The sequence below is a fragment of the Urtica dioica genome, chromosome 4 (assembly GCF_054948205.1).
Source record: "Urtica dioica subsp. dioica isolate 48M chromosome 4, U.dioica_male_clone48M_v1_H2, whole genome shotgun sequence".
Taxonomy (NCBI): domain Eukaryota; kingdom Viridiplantae; phylum Streptophyta; class Magnoliopsida; order Rosales; family Urticaceae; genus Urtica; species Urtica dioica.
Window position 1 is genome coordinate 12,070,473 of NC_142759.1, and position 19,995 is coordinate 12,090,467.

At 34.2% G+C, this 19,995-nt stretch overlaps 2 protein-coding genes across 3 annotated transcripts; both read left to right on the forward strand.

The window, feature by feature from the left end:
* Window positions 1-8,200: 8,200 nt before the first annotated feature.
* Window positions 8,201-11,360, forward strand: LOC149400481 (DHHC-type zinc finger family protein). The gene is made up of 7 exons (XM_089611648.1): window positions 8,201-8,749; window positions 9,058-9,277; window positions 9,404-9,495; window positions 10,209-10,332; window positions 10,415-10,500; window positions 10,609-10,674; window positions 10,771-11,360. Exons 1-7 carry the CDS (start codon window positions 8,540-8,542, stop codon window positions 10,894-10,896), a joined length of 924 nt encoding a protein of 307 aa, XP_089467774.1. The 5' UTR covers window positions 8,201-8,539; the 3' UTR covers window positions 10,897-11,360.
* A 2,918-nt stretch (window positions 11,361-14,278) lies between these two features.
* LOC149400482 (myeloid leukemia factor) lies at window positions 14,279-16,504 on the forward strand. Of its 2 annotated transcripts, none has more exons than XM_089611649.1 (6): window positions 14,279-14,447; window positions 14,926-15,246; window positions 15,329-15,510; window positions 15,586-15,666; window positions 15,764-15,884; window positions 16,039-16,504. In XM_089611649.1, exons 2-6 carry the CDS (start codon window positions 14,952-14,954, stop codon window positions 16,200-16,202), a joined length of 843 nt encoding a protein of 280 aa, XP_089467775.1. In that variant the 5' UTR covers window positions 14,279-14,447; window positions 14,926-14,951; the 3' UTR covers window positions 16,203-16,504. The 2 variants fall into 2 exon arrangements, with proteins under 2 accessions (XP_089467775.1, XP_089467776.1); XM_089611650.1 differs by having other exon boundaries at window positions 14,370-14,447; window positions 14,929-15,246.
* Window positions 16,505-19,995: the final 3,491 nt, after the last annotated feature.

Below are 19,995 nucleotides of genomic sequence, written 5' to 3' on the forward strand. Positions count from 1 at the left end.
ATTGTATATCGGAGAACAAGGCTTATTTCGCGTTAAATTGAATGTGATTGTGTGCCTCACATATGTGTTTGTGCTATCTAAGTTACATATTTCTAGATTAGTTAGGACTTTAATTAGGAAACACGCCACATATTAGTTATAATACGACAAAATTGTGCCTGCTAAAAGGGAGAAGTATTGAAAGACGCTCTAGTTCACAACTCGACAGCCCACACTATTTCATGCGTATCTCAATAATATCCTAAGAACATGGTAGAAAAAATTCGTTCGATTCTTAAGTTTGAATAAATTCTTTGATATAGTCTCATTTCTTAAATATTATAAACATAGTTCCATTCATGCCTAAGTTTCTTATCCCATTTCTTTAAAAAAAATTAAAAAAAATAAGTTTCTTCTCCCACGTATTGTCTTAATTTTTATATTAATTCGAGTATCTTTTAATTATTATGTAGTAATGTTAAATATTTAACACACATAGTCCAAATTGACCATATGATTAACTATGATCACTTCAATAACTTATTAATTTTATAAACTAATTATATCATATCTGATGCTAAAAGAAGTTGATAACAGTTAAATAATTTAGATCGTGAGAGTAACAAGAATGTGTTCTAATGATACTTGATAAAAATGTGAACAAGTTTGTATATATATCTTCAGTTTTATTTTTGTGTTGAATTTTATTACACTTTTACTATGTAAATGACAAAACAAAAAAACAAAAAACAAAAAAAAAAAAAACTACAAAATCAATAGTTTAACAAACATTTTGATCACAATATTTTTTTTTTTGAAACGGTACTAAATTTTTATTACAAATTTATAAGTAACGAAGTTACTAAAATTTGGAAATTTGTTGAATTTTTTTTATAAATTTTAAGTAAATATCTTTATGCTGATGAGGCATTCTTTATACGTTTTTAGGATTTCATTTATGACTTTGTAGTTTTTTTTTTTTTTTTCTTTTTTTGATAAAATTTATGCCTTTATAGTTTGATGCTTTGTTTACAATTGTTCATGATTATTTATAACTAACGTCTTTTGTGTTTTATTAATAAAATTTTGTGATTATTTTACTTAAAATTTATAAAAAAAATTAATTATATCGTAAAATTTAAATTTTCATATGACTATATATATTGAGAAGTATTTTTCTAACCCATCATCAATTGAAACATTACGAAAATATTTAAAGGCTAAAATATCACCGGCATAATATATAGATCAATCACTATTTCAAGGCGATATAAATTCAAGGGTGGTATAACGAAAGAGAAGCAAAGATTCCTGAAAAGTTAGTTTTTAAGATTTTCATGCTAAATAAATTTCAGTCTTAAAGGTAGTAGAATACGAACATATATAGGTTAGTGTATAAAATTTTAAAGAAAAATATGTAACGAACATATGTAAAATTTCAACATATGCAATCTTAAAGAAAGTAAATTACAAGAATCAACAGATACGGCAACTACAAATGTAGTTGCGATTACATATAAATGTAGTCGCGGTAGACCAACAACGGCTGCACCGGTGACTACTTTTGTAGTTGTCAATTCGCTGTCGCGCCTACAAATATAGTTGCTGTTTTTTTTCAGTGGCAGTACTGTGAACCTGATATTCATTGACGCTTATAAAATTAAATAATAACATACAAAATTCTCAAAATAAATATTGATGCTCATTCAAAGTTTAAAAAATCCAACAGTCTAAAAAATATGATATAAAAAAAAGTATCAAAAACATATTTTAAAATGTAAATATCAGAATTTAAATCAGCAATGTTTGTCAAAATTGAAACAAAGAAAATTTAACTAAAAATTGTAGCAAACTATAACCAAATCCGAACCTAGCTATAAACCCTAATATGATGATCATCTTCCTCGTCATCGTCCACTAGATGATTTTGAGGTGGGCAAATAGTTTGCTCGATATCTATTGTTTCGTATTGAAAATTTGTGTCAATCGACTTCAAGTACTTTGCCATCTTGTCTACCGTTGTTATTACCTTTTTGAGACCTTTGACCACGTATGATGCATCTTCATGTGTCGGTATAGTACGCGACGTGGAGGCTCCCTCACGACGCGTATGAAGAAACCTTTGTTGGTATCGTTGGTCTGATTTCCCTGGTGTACCTACGGTGTAATATTTGACTCATGATCTCTTCATCTGTGGTGTGATCATTCAGATCAGCATCTCGTTGTTGTCGAGCCTTATCCATGAGTTCCTAAAACAAATTCAAAATCTATTTCATAGCATTATCTCATTAAATGATATATATTTTAACTAATTTACTTTATAAATACATAATAATAACAATTTTATATTGTAACTTACATAATTTGTGCGACCAGCAGTCGAAGTCCACGTCATTCTTTAAAATGAAAATTCCTCCACACATCGATTGGGCTTAGCCATTTCTCTGTCTCCATATTACGCTGGTACATATGTTTGAAGTCATAAAAAATATAATAAACAAAATTTAATAGACCAAGACATGTGTGCAATCACATATTGGTTAATATATAGTATAACGACATGCATATTTAGCCTACAAAGTCAAAAGATGATTTTCTAATATATAGACATAGCTATAGAAATTACCATGCAATGTCGATAATATGCAATTGACTGGGACCCGTGTCAACGTTCAACGGCCACACATGAACAATTTTTTGAATAAATTTCCGACATTGTCTTCATATATATAGAAATGAATCGTGTGTTAGACTATATTATTTGTATTAAAAATTCAAAACTAAATTAACTAATATAATTAACCGAGTTCTAGGACTGATAAGTGCATAATTTTTGTTATTTTGTGATCATTCTTCACCACGTTATTCATCGTAATCACTTAAAATCACGTTTACAATTGAACATCTTATGATTTGAATGTTTACATGTGTTTAGGTGAATCCGGGGGAGTTCGGAGCTAAAATGTCAATTTTTGGAGGCAAACGGATCAGCGCACTGAAGAGGAGCAAAGCAGTAGCTGTACCGCGGTACAGCACACGGGTACCGCGGTACAGTTTCGTTAAAAGCCCATACGACTCAAGTAAATGGGAGTCCAATTAAAAAGGGATTTCGGGATTTTGACCTAGCACAGGGAGACTACGATTTTCAGAGCAAAAGAAGAGCCACAAAGACTACGAAGAGAGAAGATGACTTTCGGCGACAACTGAAGTACGGACGGTTTCCCCGTGGAGACCGTCCCGACTCCAAAACTCGTTCTATCTTCTTTCTTTTTTCTATTGCTTGTATTGTTTTTTTTATTTAATTATGTCTAGTTAGGTTTTGAACGGTTAAGGGGAATTTCAATCCCAAAACATGAATTGAAGATCTTGGTGTAGACTTTGCTTTTTACTTCTTATATTGAAGTTGTTATTTCTTTTCCAATTGTTCAGTGTTCATGAATTGTTGTGTTTCTGTTTGGATTGATCACCTAGATAGGAATATAATTATTCATAGTCATACTCGCAATTTTAATCCGTAATTGTTAGAATTGCTAGTAATTAGTGGTGCGACTACGGGTACGGGTTTCGCAAGGATCTTGTGCACGTAGTGAAAAGAGTAATCGGAATTAATTGAATCACGCGTGTTGAATTTATATTGTTCTGTTCGTCTCGTTTTCTGAATTCATTGTTGTTGTTAGATTAAATCTATGCGCGTGTTCATTAGGTTGTTTAACAATTAGGGCTCTTTATAGGCGCAACGTCATGATTAGCTAATATCAAAGGATTGCGGAGATTATTGACCGTGTGTGTCGATTTTCTATGGACGTTGATTTCAATAGAGTTGTGCGAGTATTGTCGAACCAAGGTTGGATAGGATTGTTGCGGGAGCGAATGAAACCTTAATCGTGTCTTTTTCCATTTGATTTTCTCAAGTAATTTTAATAATCTTTCAAAAACCCCGATTCTCTCTTCTTTTATTTGTTTCTCCTGATATTAAGAATCAATTGATTACACTAGGTCCTTGTGGGTTCGACTCTTATTTATCGCTATACGTTAGTATGATTTAAGGTTATTTTTTATCGCGGTACGACACGCATCAAGGACTCTCCATCCATTTTAAGAATGTCTCCCACTGTTCCTTACTGCAACACTGGTCGGGTTTCATTTTATTAGGAAAATAGTTAATCAGGCCGAAGTTAATTAAATTAATTGAACAATTAATCTAATTAAATGAACAGTTAATTTAATTAACTTCGGTCTGATGAACTATTTTTTTAATAAAATGAAATTTGAGCTATTTTTTAAAAAGATTGTGGGCTATTGAGCTACTAGACTAATTGTCCCATAAAAGAATCCATTAGTTAGTTCAATTATTGCTTATTTCTTCAACAACCATGGATCTTGGATAGCATAATCTATAGTGCTCATTTATTAATTTGGATTAGTTAAAACTAAACATGTTAATCCAATGAAGCTACATATTCAACTTACAATACAAATGCATATGTAATGACCATGATCGCTCAGTTCCTTTCCACGGTTCTAATTTATATTTTGGGCTTTCTATATTATGATAATTAATAAAAAAAAAATAACAAAACCACAAGTGATATAATCTTTTAAAGTATTTATTTTCCTTGACAATTATACTTCCACCTAACATTATAGCAAACCTTTAACTAGTTCGATTGCAGAAGTTAAATAATGTGTTGAACGAATATATAAGGGTAGTGTAGCGAAATAGCCAAAATGAAGCTATGAAATTTGTTTTTAGCCTATGTTTCACAATTTTTTGGGAAATAGCCAACAGACTTATGTGACAATAATTAAGGTCTGATTTACCCTTATTTATTAACAAATTCGTCACTTTATCTTTCCTACTTTTTTCCTACACTTTTTTTTACATAAAAACTTCAAAAAACCATATCTATCTCATATGAATTCAAAATTGAGTGATTCCAAATCCTACGGATTCATGACGCCGAGATCTTCAAAAATAGATTCATTGTGTTTGATGAAAAATCATGTTTAATACCATAGATGTAGAAAAATCACGTTACTACTTTAAATATGGAAATAACTGGAAATTTTTGAAATTATAAAAAAAAATGGAAACGTAACTATGATACATTAAACATATTTTTTCATCAAACACAATGGGTCTATTTTTGAAGATCTCGACGCCACGAATTTGTAGGATCTGAAATCACTCAATTTCGAGTTCGTATGAGAAAGATACGAATTTTTGAAGTTTTGATGCAAACAAATTATTTGAAAAAAAAAATAGGAGAGAGAAAGTGACGAATTTGTTAATAAATAAGGGCAAATCAGACCTTAATTATTGACACATAAGCCATTTGGCTATATCACTAAAAATTGTCAAACATAGGCTAGATCCAAAATCACATATTTAAAGTGGCCTAATTACTTACAAATCTCAATATATAATCAACGAGTTGAATTCATAAAAACCTTAACAATTATGAATATTATTTTACTTCTTATATAAACATTACTCTTGAATTAAAAACAACAATAATTAATTCGTGAAGATTTTTTTTATGAATTGTGGACATTAATATTTTTAAAAAAATTTGTAGACATTAACACATAAAATACAATAACAGTACATATTTTTCAATTTTATCAAGAATTAAAAAAAAATGAAGAAATAGCAACAAAAATACATAATGTTTTAGGTTGAATACACTTTACTACTCATTCTTTTTTTTTTTCATCGACCAAAATACCTATTATTACGTTTTGGTTCTGTCGTTACTACAACAACGGACGGTCTAGATTTAGCAGTCATTATTTCAATAATTATTTAGTATTTAAAAATAAAAATATATATATGATAAAAATTAGATAACCCTTTCACTATTCCCAATCACTAAATCAAAAGATACTTATTCCCAAACACTAAATCAAACGATGAATCTATAAAATTTGATGTCCAATCACTAAATCAAAAGATCCCTATTCTCGAACACTAAATCAAAAGATGAATCTATAAATTTGATGTATGTATGTTCGGTGAAGCCTTTCTTCTTTCCGCCGGACGCGATGCTCTTATTATACCCTCGCCCCAAATAAAAAATTTCCTCCATGACTAATTATTTCTCTATTAAGAGGTTCTTTTGATGCTTGACATCATAACCTACTCAAATTATTTTTATGACACTATTTGATCAAGCTTTCAAAATCATGGGATAAAAGAGTTTTTAGAAACTCGTAGTTTCTAACATGTCGGAGTTCTTACTTTCCAATTACCTTACCTTGTCTTCTTCTTTTTACCCACCACCATCGAATTAGGATTCACAGTTAAAAAAAAAAAATCAATGTCGCCGATCTTCTTCATTCGATACACGAACGAGCTGACAGCAAAGGATATCTTCACGAAATTTTTTGATCTATGCAAATTCTTGATAACCCTTGGGGCGCGCTCGATCTAGCTTTACAGATTCTAAAAAATGGCGGCTACGAGAAAATGAATCAATCTCTGGGCGGTGATGTATATTGTTGAGATGGACGACGACGTGCTAGACCAGGACCCGTGATCCATTGGCTGGAGGCTAAAATGGCAGCGCAAGGGACGCTAGCATTGTTGACGACGACATGCCGTCTCTACTCTCGAAACTCTGAAATTTTAATTTATTTTTCTTTTCTAATTTCTATTTCCTTTTTTATTTCTTAATTTGTTTTCTTTCGGTTTATATACATTCTGAATTGTTTTAACTTTTTTTTTATATTGACTATTTTTAAAATCACGTAATTACAAGATTATGACACGTATACTTCTTTAAAAAATAAGAGATATGTAGTAACGGTGGAAATAAAATATAAGATTATGTATTTTTGCCGACAAAAAAATAGATAATAAAGCGTATTCAACAAAATATTTAGATATTTTTACCGTAATTTTCTTTAAAAAAAAATAGAGTCAAGTTGATCTATTTTTTCCTTAGCAGGAATAAAAAAATAGGCAATCGATAAGGTATTCATCCAATTTAGTGAATTTGTCAACCTAATTGGCAAAATTGGAAAAAAAAAAAGAAAAAAAAAAAGGAAACCCTCGAAGCTTTTCTTCGTTATTTTCTTATCATTTTTTTTTTTTAAAGGTCGTTTTCTTATCATTTGTGATAGTTGAATATGAGAACTCATTCAAAGTTCAAACAATACAAGTTACAACGCTCAATTGCTAAGAAATCTTCTTAACTTCTAGAAAATCAAAAAAAGGATTGACTTAATTAAAAGGCCTATTTTGAAGAATAGCATATGTTTCATTTTATTAAGTAAATAGCACAACTTTAATAGACTACCTAAACTACCCCTATCATCCACAACCCCCCTTAACCCTAACTCCTTCCCTCCCACCGCCGCCCTAAACCTCTCCGACGACGACTACTCCACCACATCCACCGCCGCCACGCCCTCTTGCTCCGGGATCTCGAAGCTCCGGCGAGTCCAAAGACTGGATTTCTCGCATAACCGTTTCACCGACGAGATTCCGGCGACCGAGCTCGCTCGTCTCCCGAGACTGCTGACTTTCCGCCTCGAGTCGAACCGGTTCGACGGAGGCCTCGACGAATCCTCGCCGCAAAAAAAGAAGAAGAGAAGGAAAAATCTCTGATTTTGTTGATTCACTGTAAATTCGCGAATATGTTAATTTAATTAACGTACTGTAGTGAATTAGGTTAATTAATTAACTGATTCGGGAAAGATTTGAAATTAACAAAAAATTTACAAAAATAAAAACTTAAGTCAATTGATATTCAAAGCATTCAATTAATTAACATAATTTCTAATTCAATCATTTAGTAAATTAATTTTACTCACAAAAAAAATCAGAACCTAAGCTAATATTCAACCAATAAGTTAATTAATTAACATAACTCACTCCAGTACGTTAATTAGAGCAATCTATTTGCGAAGGAAGTGAGGGCATTATGGTCTAAGCCGAATATATGAGCTAACTGTTTAATAAAATAAAACTTAAGTTATTCTCCCAATAAGAATGACAAACTTGATTAGTTACAACAAATTTCACTAATTAAAATCATATTTCCATTATCATTCAACAAAGAAAACGAAATTCATGTTTTTACGAGATTAGACCACCATTTTTTGGGAATATTTTTCGTTTATAGCAAACAAATAAATTCGCTTTAATTTGTCATGTAGTCCATATTTCTGTTATACTTATATATCTAGTTTATCTTATTTAACAAACATATTTAACCATAAAATATTAAATTAGTAGAAAGTACAAACAACTGGGGAAAAAGTAAATCCTTGGGCAAGAGAAAGGCTCTCTCTCTCTCTATCTCTCACAACATGGATTGAACACGAACAGACAAAACCAACCTGAAAGGAAAAAGAAATCACAAAATCCGAAGAAACTAGAAACCCTAGATTTCCCTGCCCAATTTCCATCCCTCTGTGGAACAGGAAGCTTCTCTCGAACTCACGAATCCGAATTCCATTTTGTTTCTTTGCACAAGTTCGGCCTTAAACCTCAGATCACCAACTGGTTTCCAGAGAGATCTTTTTTGGGCAGTGGTTTGGGGAGACTTGAGGAATGCATAGATCTGGAGCTGCCATGGCGTGGAATGTGTTCAAGTTCTGTACCGCTCTTCGAGGCCTGGGATCGATCATGATCCTTCTCGTTCTCGGCGTCGTCGGTGTTACTTACTACGCCGTCGTGTTGACCAATTACGGTCCAGCACTCACCGATGGCAGTCTTGATTCCCTTATCGCCTTCGCTGTCTTAATTCTGTTCCACTGCTTTGTAAGCCTCGCAAAGATCTCAACTTAAAAGAAAAATATATCTATTTATTTATTGCTTTGGTTTCATTGATTGATGATGTGTTTCCCTGGCTTTCGGTTTGATTGAAGTACAGGACTTCTCATTTAGTAATGAAAAACCTATCTAAATAATTCAATGAAAGAAATTATGTGATTTGTGAACACTCTTCTGAAATTTTGGTGGAACTTGAATCTATAGGGAGGTCAAGTTGAGTATCTGCTCTGAATTATGAGGATTAAACTTTTATCTGTAATTGTTCGAAAAAATGAATGTTGACGAAAATCATGCAGTTAGTGATGCTACTATGGAGTTATTTTTCGGTGGTATTGACCGATCCGGGAAGTGTCCCACCGAATTGGAGACCCGCGGTGGATGAGGAGAGAGGAGAGGCTGATCCGTTGAACGGCTCGGAATTCGCCGGCGTGTCCTCCGATCAATCTAATCAGAGGGTTCGGTATTGCCGCAAGTGCAACCAGCTGAAACCGCCTCGTTGCCATCATTGCTCTGTTTGTCAGTTCCTTTGTCCTCTGAAAGCTTTTGTTGGATTGTTTCATAGCTTAATAGTTTGTTACTGCATATTTACTATGATTTAGAGGATTAATAAAAGAAAATTTGGGTGCCGGGAATTTGTTTCAGGCGGGCGTTGTGTGCTGAAAATGGACCACCATTGCGTATGGGTTGTTAATTGCGTGGGGGCTCTTAACTACAAGTATTTTCTTCTTTTCTTGGTGAGCTTGCTTTACCTTTTTTTTTTTTTAATTTATATATATATACATCATGCCAATTGCTTGATATTATTGTTCTCTCTCCGTGTCATGTTTGAGCTATGCTTGTGGGTGTCGTTGAAGTTACTCATAATGTTTATTTACTAAAGCATCGCAAGGATAATGTATGAGCTCTTTACTCGATGTTGCCTTGATTTTAGTTGATTACTTAGGTGGCTTGAAAGGCAGATTAGCTCTTGAAGATTTGGATACGATGATGCATTAAGTTAATATGGGGATACTAAATATGGAGATACTGTGCGAATGAAAACAAAATTCAGTCTAGATTTTGTTATCTAGTAGTGTCTGGCTATACCTTCTGGTCAAGACTGTTCTCGCAAGTTGGGGTTTTTCAAACCTCATTCAGTTGACTATTGAACAAACTATGGGTTTTTGTTTGGATTCAGCTATTTGAGGTCTTTATAACTGTTTAACATTTTTTTTCACATCATTAAGCATGTTGTTCCTAACATCAAAAGGACTACGACTAAATCTAGTTTCGAGTCCTTTTTTTTTTTTTTTTTTTTTCGTGAAAGAACCTATCAGGACCGACGTGACACGCCGTTCTGTGCCATTCTTATTGCTTTATCAATGAAACGATTGATACAATTGTGTTGCCTTTGCGTGCCAAAATGATGCCAAGGATGATTGATTATGTTTGTTTGATCTCAATGCAGTTCTACACCTTCCTTGAGACGAGTCTTGTGACTTTGTCGTTACTGCCACACTTCATCGCATTCTTTAGTGATAGAGAAATTCCTGGGACGCCCGGGACCCTTGCCACGACATTTCTTGCCTTCGGTAAGAATCCGCTCGGCTACTTTCTCATTAATTTTGTGTATGCATTGTCCATGAGACTCATTCGTTCTGAATTAATTTTCAGTCTTGAACCTGGCTTTCGCATTGAGTGTCATGGGATTCCTGATCATGCATATATCGTTGGTCTCTGGAAACACGACAACTATTGAGGTATTCAAATCTCGTGTATCTCGTTTTCCTGGTACTCTGTATATGTGTCAAATGTCTAAAACCAGTGCGGGTAGACTTGTTACATATTCAATTCATTTGTGTGATTAGGCTTATGAGAAGAAGACCACTCCAAAATGGCGATACGACCTGGGACGAAAGAAGAATTTCGAACAGGTTTGCACCGTCTTAACAATTTCGCTTATTTATGACAACGTGGCCTTAAATTAATAACTATTGCCTTGCTATTTGTTTTTGTGTCTATTATTTTAGGTGTTTGGGACCGACAAGCGGTACTGGTTCATCCCTGCATACTCAGAAGAAGATGTGCGGCGAATGCCTGCACTTCAGGGACTCGAATACCCGTCAAAGCCTGAATTCAATTCTCAAGACTTCTGAGATAGACCCACGTATGCAAACACAGAAACTTTCCTTGTAAATTTGAAAGAAAAAAAAATGGAGCGCCGGGCAAAAAAAAGGGGTTCCTTTACATGACTGATCCAACAGCTCACAGTTCTTCGAATCGCTGATTCCCACGACCATGTTTACAACTTTAGAGAGAGGCAGAGAGAGACAATCGCTACGGTGAGTAAGAACACGGGACTGACATGACGGGGAAGCACTTTGTAGGGATGGTTTGAAGTTTTTCTTTTCTGTTGAATTTTCTTGAGATAGTTGGTTGGAAAGAGTGAAACAGAAATGAAAGTCTTTCCAAATGGGTGGTTCTATGCCTCTAGATTAGAACACGGGATCAATTTCTGTCGCCTCTCTTATTGTTGTGTGTATCATATATCTCCTGCTCTTAAGTGCTAATTCGAAACCACCTTACTTCCGTTTCTTTGCTGTGTCGATTCTCGCTTTTCCATCGTTGTTTGAAGTTTAATGTCGTTTGACTCAATTTCAGTTCCCGGCGTTCACTGTGTATAACTTGTAAAAAGAATACTATTTTTTAAACGAATTTTCAGTTCCTCATCAGTCTACTCTCGTTTTTAAAGGCTTTAGAAAAATAACGGACACATTATAGAAAGGACAAAACAAAACTTAATAGAATTTGGATACAAGTCTATTTACCAATGTTTACTTGGGTTATTATCCACCGATTCTTTAAATTAAATAAATGTCTATAATCTCCTTAAAAGCTAAATATAAACGGATGCATAATTCATGATCTAGACTGATTATAAAATAATTGGTACAAATACGACTCTTAACAAGATGATTAGTTTGATACCAGAGAAGACCTCATTATAATACGTGATATATATTGTTTCTATTAACTATGGTTAACAAAAAAATACACGGCATTTGAAATTTAAAAGAACAAATAATTTGAGTTTTAAAAGAACAAATACTTTTGAGTTTAATTTTATCTTTAAAGTAAGTGTCTGTTTTTTTTTTTTTTTTACCTCTAACTTAACACTACTTGGTCCAACTTGGAAACACCTGTAGACTATATTTCAGAAGAATTTATGCAGATAATGCTTTTATTTATGCTCATTCGAAGTATAGCCACTGCCACAAATATCTTATTTATTTATTTCTTGACATTGTAGACAATCCTTATTCTAAATGCAACCGTAAACAGTTTAGAAAAAAAAAAAAAAAAAAAAACTAAAAATAAACTACTGTGTTAGAAAAATAAAAATCAAACACTAGGGGCCGTTTGGTTTAGTTTTCTAAACTCGTTTTCTGTTTTTAAATTCTGTTTTCTGATTCTAATTTTTAAATTTAAAAAACAGATTTAGAATTATGTTTCAGAATATTTTAAATGTTGTTTGGTTATGTTTTCCATTCAATTGTATAAAGATAAAATAGAAAATTTTCTGAACAAATTTCAAAGAAAACAGAAACATGATTCTAAATCTGTTTTCTAAAAACATAAGCAAACAGTTTTTCTAAAACTGTTTTCTAGAATTTAGAATCAGAAAACAGAAAATGGATTTGGAAAAGTAAACCAAACGGGGAATTTTTTTTTTGTTTTTTATCATTATTGAGAAATAATTTTGGATATGTCGCTTGATTTTTAAAGGGAGAGCTAAGTGCATGGCACATTTAGACTCTCTATATTAAAATTTTAATAATTAACTTGAATTATCACAAAACATACATGTAGTATTGTAAGATAGCTAACCATAAATTGTGCAAATTACATGAATAGTTTTTTTTATTTTTTTATTTTTTATAAATACAGATAGAGCCCTAAATGGTAAATAAATTTTAAATAAAATTAGAAGATGGAAAATATAATAAACTAATATATATTTTTTTATTATCATTAAGAATAATAGCTCAAAGCTTTCTATTAGATAATGGGAAAAATACTTAAAAGTACAAATATCCTACATTTTTCAACAAGGAATGAAGCGACCTCAAGACAACAGAGATTCACACCTAGAATCAGGTGATAAAACAACATGTGTGGATTTCCAACAAACGAAAGATACAACACACTAAACTTCAGAAGCTAAATGGCTCTTTTCAATTAGTCTCATAGGTTAATAGATGAACCAATGCGCTCAAGGATCTCCACCCGTGGAGAAAGACATTCAAATATATGTACTCCCAAAATTTCAACAGAAAATTCGAGATAAAAACTTAAAGATGGCTAATTCATATTCAAGACACAAAAGCCACGATAACAATGTAGACCGCTCGATCAGACTTGAACATATTAAATTCAAGAGGCAATTTAAACTGGGGAAAATATCAACAGTATCCCTTCAGTTTAATCGAAATGCGCGATTTATACCTCCAGTTTTTATAAATATCAGACATATCCTTTCAGTTTAATATAAATGACATATATCCCCCCTAAAATATGTTATATTTCAAATACCACCATTTCGTTTATTTTTTTACAAAAAATTATTTGAATTCTTCAAAATACCCCTAATAGAATAAATATTTATTTACTATTTTATTTATAAAAAAATTAAAACTTCTCTTATAAATAAAAATCCTTAACTTTTTATAAAGAAAGTTTTCAATTTAATTTTTTTTATATATATATAATATAGAAAATAAAAAATTATTTCATTAAGGCTATTTTGGAGAATTCAAATTATTTTTGTAAAAAAATATACGACAAGGGTGGTATTTGAAATATAACATATTTTTAGGGGAAACATATGTCATTTATATTAAACTGAAAGGATATGTCTGATATTTCTAAAAACTGAGGATATAAATCACGCATTTCGATTAAACTGAAGAGATATTGTTGATATTTTCCCTTTAAACTGAGCAAAACATCAACAAAAATAAAAATCATTACAACCAAATTTAGAAAACAAAATAGACCACTAACATTAAAGTAAATAAAATCCTCTGTAAAATACCATCCAAGCAACGGCAGCTACCACAACAAAGAATAGAAAAATGAAGAACTTCGTCGGCTATTTAACTTTAAAAAGTTAAATGACACACACATGCAATTTAGTATTAGGGTCCAACGGCTATCTAATCATAGTAGCCATATGAAATATTAAAAATTTTTAAATAGTCAACGTTTTTTTTAATTTTTTATAAATAGTCACGTAAATTTATTTACGATATCAAAATGATAAAAAAATGCTGAATAAATTTTTAATAAATATGTATAAATAATATTGATTATGTCAATTTTTTATTATTTATGAAATATTTTGATTATTTACGAAAAATTTATAAAACGTTGATTAAAACGCAAACAATTATGTTCGATGCGACTCATATAGCTAAATTTGTTAATACTAACTACTATTAGTCGGCTTTGGAATGCAAAATCACAAAGGAGGACAGCGAACATTCTAGCACGGCTCCGGAAATAAAAACAGACACGTGGCAATTTCTCACTGTCTCGATCAGCGGTATAACGTCTCAGCAAACCCACAATCACACATGTAAATTCTAGTTCTTTCCACAGCTCTCTCCTCTCTTCGAGTTCTGAAGAATCACTGTTTTTTTCTCAGGTACTCTCTTTCTCTTCTCTTCTCTCTCTCTCTCTCTCTCTCTCTCTCTCTCTCACACGGTAGATGACGATTTGGATGTCTGTTCTGTTCGTGTTCGATAATGTAATAGCTTCAAGTACTTTTATCGTCGTTTATCGAGAAAATTCTAACAAACCTGGGTTTGGTTTTGCTATAAATCGAGTTTTATAGTCAATCGTTATTTATTTTTTTCCTGAAGTTGATCACTCTGAAATATCACGTTGATTCGTCAACAATTTATACATTAAAAAAATAAACGTCTCTTACTCTCGCCTGTTTAATCATCAGCAGTTTTTTTATTTTACGGATACTCGAAACCAAAACATTCTTGAATTGAAACGAACATGATTGATTGACTGAAGACAAACTATACCTGAACTCATCTATATATGAACACAACTCAACGAATTCTGAAATTTGACGTTCATTTCGTAACTTGTCCATTTACGTGTTGCACTAGAAGAGACAACACAAGCTACAGGAATTATGCAGAGGGAAAGAGAAGGAATGAGCGATTTCTCCGGAGGATCTAGTTCTGGCTCGATGTTCAGCAGTCTTTTCGGCGGGAGAAACTCATTTGATAACCCGTTTTTCTCTCGTCCTTTCGGCGGCCTGTTCAACTCTGGACCCCGTTTCGACTCTAGCAACGCCCAAGAAAATAGAAAAGAAAAGGGCATCATGATTGAAGAACTAGACTCCGATTACGAAGGAGACGATGGAAAAGAGGAATCGAAGTCGAGCGAAGAGCCCTCTATCGAGTATCCCGACGATGATCTTTCCGGTAAAATTAAGCCATATTTCGCTAGGTTTTAGCTCTGGTCTCGCTACGGTGCGACTCTCTTAATTAGCTGCTGTCGTGACAGGTGAAAAAAGCGAGGGAGTTCCCGTAAGTGCAAATAGAGAATTAAGCAAATTACCTTACAGAGTTGAAGCGGAGAAGCCTCTGAATCGAAGATTAAGTGTCCATGCTTGCAAGGTCACGTACGGTGGCGTAAACGGAGCGTATTACACTTCTACTAGAACAACGAAATCCGGTGCCGATGGTGTTAGTAACGCTCCGTGGTTGATTGATTTGGTCATTTGCGTATTGGTTTTTCTGATGATTTTCGTTTATGATCAGGTAGTTATCGAGGAGACTAAAGAGGCCGATAAAACCACGGGACAAGCTCAACATAGGATCTCGAGGGGGATTCACAACAAGGTAGAGTAGTTCTTAGTTTTATTTGTGCTGTGTAATGCAAGTAACTAAACCTGAAATGAAACGTTATAGTGTTTCTTTTTACTATGCTTATGTTTAGGGACACTCGGTAACAAGGAAGCTCAACACGGACGGTAAAGTCGATACACTGCAAACCTTGCACAATCTGAATGAAGATGAGCTTGCTGGTTTTGAAGAAGCATGGAATTCGAATAATAAAGGTGAGTTTCCCTGGTCGGGAATCATGGAATGTTGCTTTATATTAGTTAGTATTTAATCAATTACGGTCAACAAACTAGAAGCTCTCATGTCAGTCAGTGCATCTCCAATATACTCTCTACTTTGGTTACACTGTTATGCTTGACACGAACGTAGGTCAATGGGGAAGGGAAGAACAGAGAGGAGACACACTCTCGGGAAATTGGTTCCGTCCTTCTATGGAGGAAATGCCAAGGGCTAGATGGATGAGACCAGCGAATGAGGCTAGGCCTAGCGTCGGCGCAAGAGCTAAAAAGATAGTACGAATCAATATCGAGTGAAGTGAAGCCAATTCTCAGTCCCTGCCCTTAAGTGTAAGTGTTAAGAAATAGCCTAGTATTGTTGGGCTTGTTAATATGTCCCACTGTTATATGGAGTACCTTGATCAGCCTTGATGCATATTTGACATTGTTGTTGGGGATGTTTTCATAGCCATATCCATATCCAGTTTTTTGTTACATTAATTGGCGAATTAGTGTTGTCAAAATACTTATTGAATCGTGGAATATAATTTCGGATAGGATTGAGCTTCGTTATAATTATTTTTTGGAAATGTCACAGCTTCTATTGTATTGTGCGACAATTATGGCCAATTCACTTTTGAGCTTTTCTATTCCGAATTGAAGTAAGATTTCAATATGGATTGATAATATAATGGCTGGTGCCCCTAATTCGACTTCAAGATACGTTTTGACCTAGCTTTTTCCAATAGGTCAAAATCACATCATCTTCACTGACGTCTTTTGAGAGATTTATTCGAGCGATTATCTGAGCTTAGAACGACCTGTGATCAAGTTTTTAAGGTGTCTTTTACTTCTGTTTTGTTGTTTATATACGGGTGATTGTATTAGAAGCACGATGTTAGGTTTTTTCATTGTATTAGAAATCGCGCTTGTTTAATCTTTGTATTCAGCTGAGTTGGAGTGGTTTAATAGCCTTTTATTAGCTTTCTTTAGTTCTAAGTAATCTTTAAACTTCAGTTATAAAGATTATTGTTTTACCTTTTTGTCCCTAACTTAATCTGTTAAGTGAGGACATTTTTGTAATTTACTTATCCCTGTATGTTTAAATTGGGGCTTCGTTCCCAATTCGAATCAATGAAGAATTGTTTTCTTTTCATTCTTTTCTGAGATTTCTCTCATTTGAATTCTTCTCTCTCGCGATCTGGTTCTTGACATGGTATCAGAGCGATATTCCGCGAATCGCATTCTGATCAGATCGCCATAGAAGATCATCTTTCTTTCTCTCCTTTTCCTCTTCATCTTCTGCAAAATGTCGTATGAAGAAGCTTTGAGCGGAGAAAAATCTGTGACTGGAGTCACATCTCGAAAGGCATCGATCGATGAAGCGATTGATCCTTTTTTCTTGCATCATACTGATTCACCAGGAATGGTCTTGGTGACACAACAGATGACTGGCGAGAACTTCCATTCTTGGAGTCGATCTATGAAGATGGCTCTCCAAATCAAGAACAAGCTAGGTTTTATCGACGGCTCAATTCCGAAACCTGATGATTCGAATCCTGCACTTCTCAACTCCTGGAGAAGAAACAACAACATCGTGATTGCCTGGATTCTGAATTCTTGCGCCAAAGAGATCGCATCAAGCGTTACCTATGGAGATTCAGCGATGGAAATTTGGAAAGACCTGCAAGAGAGGTATGAACAGAGCAATGGTCCAAGAATCTTCGAGCTACGTCGAGAAATCATGAATCTGGCGCAAGATCAAATGACGGTTGGAGTGTACTACACAAAATTGAAGATACTCTGGGAAGAATTGAACAATTACAAGCCGTCTTGCACCTGTTCTTGTGGAGGATCGAAAGAGCTCATCAGCTTCATGACTGGCGAATATGTGATGAAGTTTTTGATGGGACTCAATGACTCCTTCAGCACTGTCCGCGGTCAAATCCTCCTCATGGATCCTTTACCACCAATCAACAAGGTGTTTTCCATGGTTTGCCAGGACGAAAAACAAAGATCTGTGAGTTCTGACTCTTCTTCAAATCAAGACCAGTCCAACCCTATGGCAATGACTGTGAATGATCAGAAGAAGAACAACAAGAGAGATCGCCAAACATGTACTCACTGTAAGATGACAGGTCATACAGTTGACAAGTGTTACAAATTGCATGGCTATCCTAATGGATACAAGCCTAAGTCGAAGAATCAGGCTAATGTGGCTGAAGGATCTCTCATCAATCAAGACTCCAAAGTTGGATCAACACCAAACCTGACCAACGATCAGATTCACCAGATCATCAACATGTTGTCTAATCAACTCACTGCTCCAACAGGATCAGAAGGCCATACCGACATCAACATGACCACCTTCCACACAGGTTCATGCCTTTATAATAAAGGATCAGGTTGTGTCTCTAATTTTAGCACTAGATGGATTCTTGATTCAGGAGCTACTCGTCACATTTGTTCAAATAAGTTTCTACTTCAGAATGTGAAAATCCTTCATAATTCTACTGTCACGCTGCCTAATCACACAGTGATCCCTGTCTTTCATTGTGGTGATGCCTATATTAGTACTGATTTTGTGCTTAAGGATGTCTTACTGGTGCCTGATTTCAAATTTAATCTGATATCAGTACACTGCTTAACACAAGATCCTCATATTAAAATATCATTCTCACAAAACCTGTTTGACATTCAGGACATCTTGAAGAAGAGGATGATTGGCAAGGGTGAGAAACATGGAGGCCTGTACATGCTTGCAGATCATGAAGAAGCTCAGATCAACAATGTCACATCTCAAACATGGCATAACAGGCTTGGACACTTATCTTTTAAAAGACTGGAATCTTTGAAAAATAGACTGTCCTTTATCTCTTGCAATAAACATGTTCCCTGCTATATTTGTCCTCTTGCTAAGCAGCGTAGATTGCCTTTTCATAGCAATAACAATCTCTCGGAAAAAGTCTTTGACCTTGTACACTGTGATATCTGGGGACCATACTCAGTAGATTCACACATTGGTTTCAGATTTTTTCTTACTCTAGTAGATGATTGTAGCAGATTTTGTTGGGTATATCTCATGCGAAATAAATCAGATGTTCATAAGATCATTCCTAGATTTTGTGCTATGGTTTCTAATCATTTTTCTTGCACTATCAAGCATTTCAGATCAGATAATGCAAAAGAACTTGTTTTTAGTGATTTCTTTTCAAAGCTTGGTATTTTGCATCAGTTTTCCTGTGTTGAGACACCTCAACAAAACTCTATGGTTGAGAGAAAACACCAGCATTTATTGAATGTTGCTCGCTCCTTATACTTTCAGTCTCAGATTCCTATCTCTTACTGGACAGAATGTGTGATGACTGCTGTGTTTTTGATCAACAGGACACCTACACCTCTCTTATCTCAAAAGTGTCCATATGAACTTCTTTTCAAAAAACCAGTAGATTATCATTTTTTGCGAGTCTTTGGGTGTCTTGCCTTTGCCTCTACCTTACAGGGACATCGAACTAAGTTTCAACCACGCGCACGAAAGTGTGTGTTCATTGGCTACACACCGGGGATCAAAGGCTACAAATTACTTGACTTGAACACTCGAGAAACATTCAACTCTCGAGATGTGATATTTCATGAGCAAATCTTTCCCTTTCATAATATTCACACTAAATTTGTATCTGCTGATCCTTTTCCAGATATTGTTTTTCCAATGCCAAATCTTGATCATTCAGTCACTAATGCTTATGATCAGCCTCATTTTCAAGAACTACAGCCAACTGTTCAGGACATTCCAGCTCCATGTTCCTCAGATGAGCTGACCACACATGAGACTTCAGATGCCACAGCACCCCAATCATCTGAACTTCCTGTCACAGCTGGAACACTTACTAGGAAGTCTGGACGTCCACGTGCACCTCCAACACGCCTCAAGGACTATCACTGTAATGTCATCAATTCCCAAACAGGTGTACACTTTCCCTCACCTCACCATATTTCAAACTTTTGTGGATATGATGGCTTATCCACAAATTTTAAAGAGTTTATTTTGTCTGTATCTACTCATTATCAGCCACAATATTATCATCAAGCTTGTAATTATCCTCATTGGAGA